The sequence below is a fragment of the Mustela nivalis genome, assembly GCF_964662115.1.
Source record: "Mustela nivalis genome assembly, chromosome: 1".
Lineage (NCBI taxonomy): Eukaryota > Metazoa > Chordata > Mammalia > Carnivora > Mustelidae > Mustela > Mustela nivalis.
This window is the reverse complement of record NC_139020.1, coordinates 195,418,148-195,422,670: the sequence shown is the minus strand read 5'-3', so window position 1 is coordinate 195,422,670 and position 4,523 is coordinate 195,418,148. Positions and strand designations below refer to the sequence as shown.

The window sequence follows — 4,523 nt, the reverse complement described above, 5'->3', positions numbered from 1 at the left end:
AGACGCAAGCCTTGCATTTGGGATGGTCCAACACCTACGTCTCCGAACAGATGCTTCCCTGCCTGCCCTCTTCCGTGTGTGCCAACCTCTTCCTGCCTCTTCTAGCCAACCATTGTCTTCCCTTCCCCTCACTTCACTACCTTTACACTAACACCCTCCAACCTTAAATGGCCTCCCCCTCTCTGCATACCCCCTCACTATGACTTTATCAAGTGCTTCTTTATGGTGTTTGATGAGTTTTCATGATTCTGTTTTCCCAGGTAGCCACCACCCAAACAAGATGTAGCAAATTTCTCTCTCTTTTTTTTTTTTTATGCTGTTTGCTGGCAAAACCTCTTATACCTTACCCCAGGTGTAAAGTCCATTTGGAATTATCTTACCAATAGTTTCATTTTGCCTGTTTTCTAACTTTTTATAAGTGGAACCATCGTGTAAATGCTCTTGGATGTCTGGCTTCTTTCATTTAGCATGTTTTCGAGGTTCACCTGTGTTATTATGGGTGTCAGACGTTTGTCCATTTTTATTGCTTTTTATTATTTCCTTAAATGAATATACCACAATTTCTTTGCCTAGTCACCGGTTGATGCACATTTGAATTGTTTCCAGCATTGACCTCTTTGAATAAATTTGCTGTGAACAGGCATGCACAACTCTTTTGCAGACATGTGTTTTCATTCTTTTTTAAAATTTCTTTTTATTTGACAGACAGAGATCACAAGTAGACAGACAGGCAGGCAGAGAGAGAGGAGAAAGCAGGCTCCCTACTGAGGCTCTCTGCCCAACACGGGGCTCGATCTCAGGACTCTGGGACCACGTCCTGAGCCGAAGGCAGAGGCCTTAACCCACTGAGCCACCCAGGCGCCCCTTGTGTGTAAATATCTAGGCACAGACCCACTGAGCTCTAGGGTGGATAGATGCTGAACTTCAGTAGAAACTGTCCCTTACCTTCCTGCCAGGAGTGTCATGAGGATTCAGCTGTTGTATGTCTTTGCCAATATTTGGTGTTGTCGGTATTTTTTGTGTTAGCCTTTCTCTAACGTGTTCGGTGGGGGGGGATCTTATTGTGGTTTTGATTTTCCTTTTCCTCATGACTGATGATGTTGGGGAACTTTTCATGTGCTTCCTAGCCATTCATAAATCTTTAGGGAACTGCTTATTTAAGATTTTGTTGCCAACTCATTCTTTCTAATCATTATTTGGTTCCATTGTCTGATTGAAATGAAACGCATCTAGTTGAATTCTCTCTTAATATTTAAATTGTCTCAAATTTGTGGTTTTCTCCACCAGCCTGAAATGACTGTGTCTATAAACTTTTGTGTCCATGGGCGGTATTTTCTGCGTGCTGCCTTTTTTGCCAACTTTTGGGCACTTAATGGTAAGAAAGAATGGGCAAGGACTTCCATATTTTCACCAAAAAAGAACTCAACTGTCTGGAACCATCCTGAAGCCCGAGTCACAGGTGCCCTTATGACATCACATCTCTGTCTCTTCCTCCCCTCTTCCTGCCAGGCTGCGGCGGGGAGAGTACAGACCTGGGAGCAATGGAACCATCATGCTCCTATCATGGGGAATTTAGGGGATTATAGACCTGAGGGACTTTGAACCATCCATATCCAAGTCATGGGCATTCGGTTTTGTGTAAGAGAGAGCCACCCAAAGTTGCAGTCAGGGGAAGGTGGATTTCCACAGTTAACTCAGGATGCGAGGGGCACCTGGGTGGCTCAGTGGGTTAAAGCCTCTGCTTTCGGCTTGGGTCGTGGTCCTGGGGTCCTGGGATCAAGCCCCACATCGGGCTCTCTGCTCAGCAGGGAGCCTGCGTCCCTCTCTCTGCCTGCCTCTCTGCCTGCTTGTGATCTCTGTCTGTCAAATAAATAAAATCTTAAAAAAAAAAAAAAAAAGAACTCAGGATGCGAGTTCTACATCGAGGGGCTCTGGGCCAGGCAGGAGGTTGAGTATGTGGTGGACTTAGCATGAAGTTGTACACAGTTCTAATGATAGCGTTCTCCTCTGAACTCTGATTACAGAAGGATGGCAATGTTTGTGAAATCGTGATAGAAGATATTGAGGAAACCACTTTGAGGAAAGAGGAAGAGGAAGAGAAAGTGGAAGAAAAAGTGGAAGAGAAAGAGGAAGAAAAAAAAGAGAAAAAGAAGAAAAAGAAAGAGACTCCACCCCCACCCCCACCCCCTCCACCTCCACCTCCACCTCCCCCACCCCCACCAGCAAAGGTAGGTCAGTGGAGGCCCTCAAAGTTGAGGGTGACTCTTATTTGCAAGGAGTGTTGGGTTGTCTTCTCTGTGCCCCATAGCATGGCATGATCCTGGAATCTGTCACCGGGACCAGGTTCCATGTGTGAGTACAAGGTTGGGCTTTGATGATTCCTCGAGAACAATAAGCATAAGCCAGAATATCCCAGGCCAATCGGGATGAACGGTTGCCCTACCCAGAGCTGGAATGAGTAGGGCAACCATTCATCCTGATTGGCTTGGGACATTCTGCTTTATCCTTGATTATCCTCTCCTCCGAGTTCCTTCTCGGTCGGAGAAAGGTGGGTGACGGAGGCACAGAGACTTGGTCGTAAGGACGGGAACCCCTGACAAGTGGGACTCAGACCCTGCCAAGCTGGGGAGTGGGGCAGTGAGGCTGTGTTTGGAGAAGGCATTGCCACGTGCAGGGAAAGCCGAGTATAGAACTGTGTGGGAGTGTGCGTGTACACGTGTGCACGTATGTGTGCTAACTGACGTTTAAGATGTGAGAACCCCACGAAGTGAAAGTGAGAGATAAATGAGAAGGACTCCACACTGCATGGAGCAGGGAAACTTGTACTACTGCGACTTGATGGAGAGACACAGCAGGTTGTGGGTTGAGCTGGATGGAGTCAGGCATGAATGCAAACAAAGGCTGCCACTTCTCCAGCCACCTGGGTGGGGTGGAGGGGAAGGAATACACAGCCCAGGTAGGTGGCCAGGCCCAGGCCCAGGTGGAACATGATGCATGGCGTGCTTCTTCCAGACAGGCCAGCCAGGATAGCTAGTGCCAGAATGCTCCATTCTACAGTCCAGGAGCCTGAGCCCCGGGGGGCAATCTGAGGTCCATTAAGAGAGAGGCGCAGGGGCGCCTGGGTGGCTCAGTGGGTTAAGCCGCTGCCTTCGGCTCAGGTCATGATCTCAGGGTCCTGGAATCGAGTCCCGCACGGGCCTCTCTGCTCAGCAGGGAGCCTGCTTCCCTCACTCTCTCTCTGCCTGCCTCTCCATCTACTTGTGATTTCTCTCTGTCAAATAAATAAATAAAATCTTAAAAAAAAAAAAAAAGAAAGAAAGAAGCGCAGAGACCAGACACCTATCTGGTCTACTGGCTCCCTGCCCAGTGCTCCGGAACTTCTGAGCAAGCCCTGCTTGGCCTGCCCTGGAGCTGAGGTGGGTGGGGAACGTTCCCTGAGGATCCTTTGTTTATCTTTGCCACCTCTCTCCCCCCCCCCAAAAAGAAGCACCCTGACCGAGAGCAGAAAGCCATAAAGATCCAGGCGTGGTGGCGGGGCACCCTGGTGCGCAGGACCTTGCTGCACGCGGCCCTCAGAGCATGTATCATTCAGCACTGGTGGAAGCTGATGCTGACAAAGCTGCTGGAGAGGAGAAAGAGAGCAGCCCTCGAGTCCTTCTCGCGACGAGAATGGGCAGTGGTCCAGCTGCAATCCTTGGTCCGCATGTGGCGCGTCCGCCAGCGCTACTGCCGTTTGCTCCACGCTGCCCGCATCATCCAGGTCTACTGGCGCTGGCATAACTGCCATTCCCGTGGCTTTTTCCAGGGCACCTACGACCTCACGGCATCCCATCTGGGTCTTGAACTTGAGATTTTTTTGGGCTCACAGATTTGTCGCATTACAGACTGCATCCCCTTCCCAATAAAGAACTGATCAGGTCTGCTCCACCTCTGGGTCAACGGGTCTCTTTCAGGCCGGCCCCCGGAGGGCCATGTGTCAGCAGAGGGTCAGGGAAAATGGCTGCAGAGACTAGGCCTGGCACAGTCTGCTCAAGGAGGGGCCCAGGAGTCTGAGCATCTGGTGCTGGAGGGTGGGGCCTGAAACCCGGGAGCCTCCCCGTCTGACACTGGGGGAGGAGACTTGGGGTCGCAGGGCCACCCACTCAGCCAACTCCAGGGAGACTCCTTCACAGTGGGGTCCATGCACATGGCGCCCCCTGTGGCTGTGCCCCATGAAGGGTTCTTCATTCTTCACTGTCTTCCTATCACATTTAGAAGAAGTCCAAAAAACCTCCTGGGGTCTCCATAAGCCTGCATGGTCCCGGCCTGGCCATGTCTTCCTGGCCCCCTGCCTTTCAGATCGCCCCCGCACCTCCACATTCCCATCTCAGCACTTTGCACTTGCTGCCTCCTCTCCTTAGATAGCCTTTCCAGGTGGGGCATCCCCTCCACTCACGTGTGTCTCTGCCCCATGCTCCCTCCTCAGGGAGACCTCCTTCGACCATCTTATTGAAATGACTTCCGCACCCTGTACTGTACGTTCT

General features: G+C 50.8%; 1 protein-coding gene across 2 annotated transcripts; it reads left to right on the top strand.

Annotated features, from left to right (window-relative positions):
- The first annotated feature begins 1,493 nt into the window (after positions 1-1,493).
- On the top strand, positions 1,494-3,921 carry LOC309846859 (IQ domain-containing protein F5-like). 2 transcript variants are annotated; one of them, XM_082696487.1, is made up of 3 exons: positions 1,494-1,638; positions 2,025-2,228; positions 3,488-3,921. In XM_082696487.1, exons 1-3 carry the CDS (start codon positions 1,621-1,623, stop codon positions 3,911-3,913), a joined length of 648 nt encoding a protein of 215 aa, XP_082552613.1. In that variant the 5' UTR covers positions 1,494-1,620; the 3' UTR covers positions 3,914-3,921. The 2 variants fall into 2 exon arrangements, with proteins under 2 accessions (XP_082552613.1, XP_082552612.1); XM_082696486.1 differs by having other exon boundaries at positions 3,485-3,921.
- Positions 3,922-4,523: the final 602 nt, after the last annotated feature.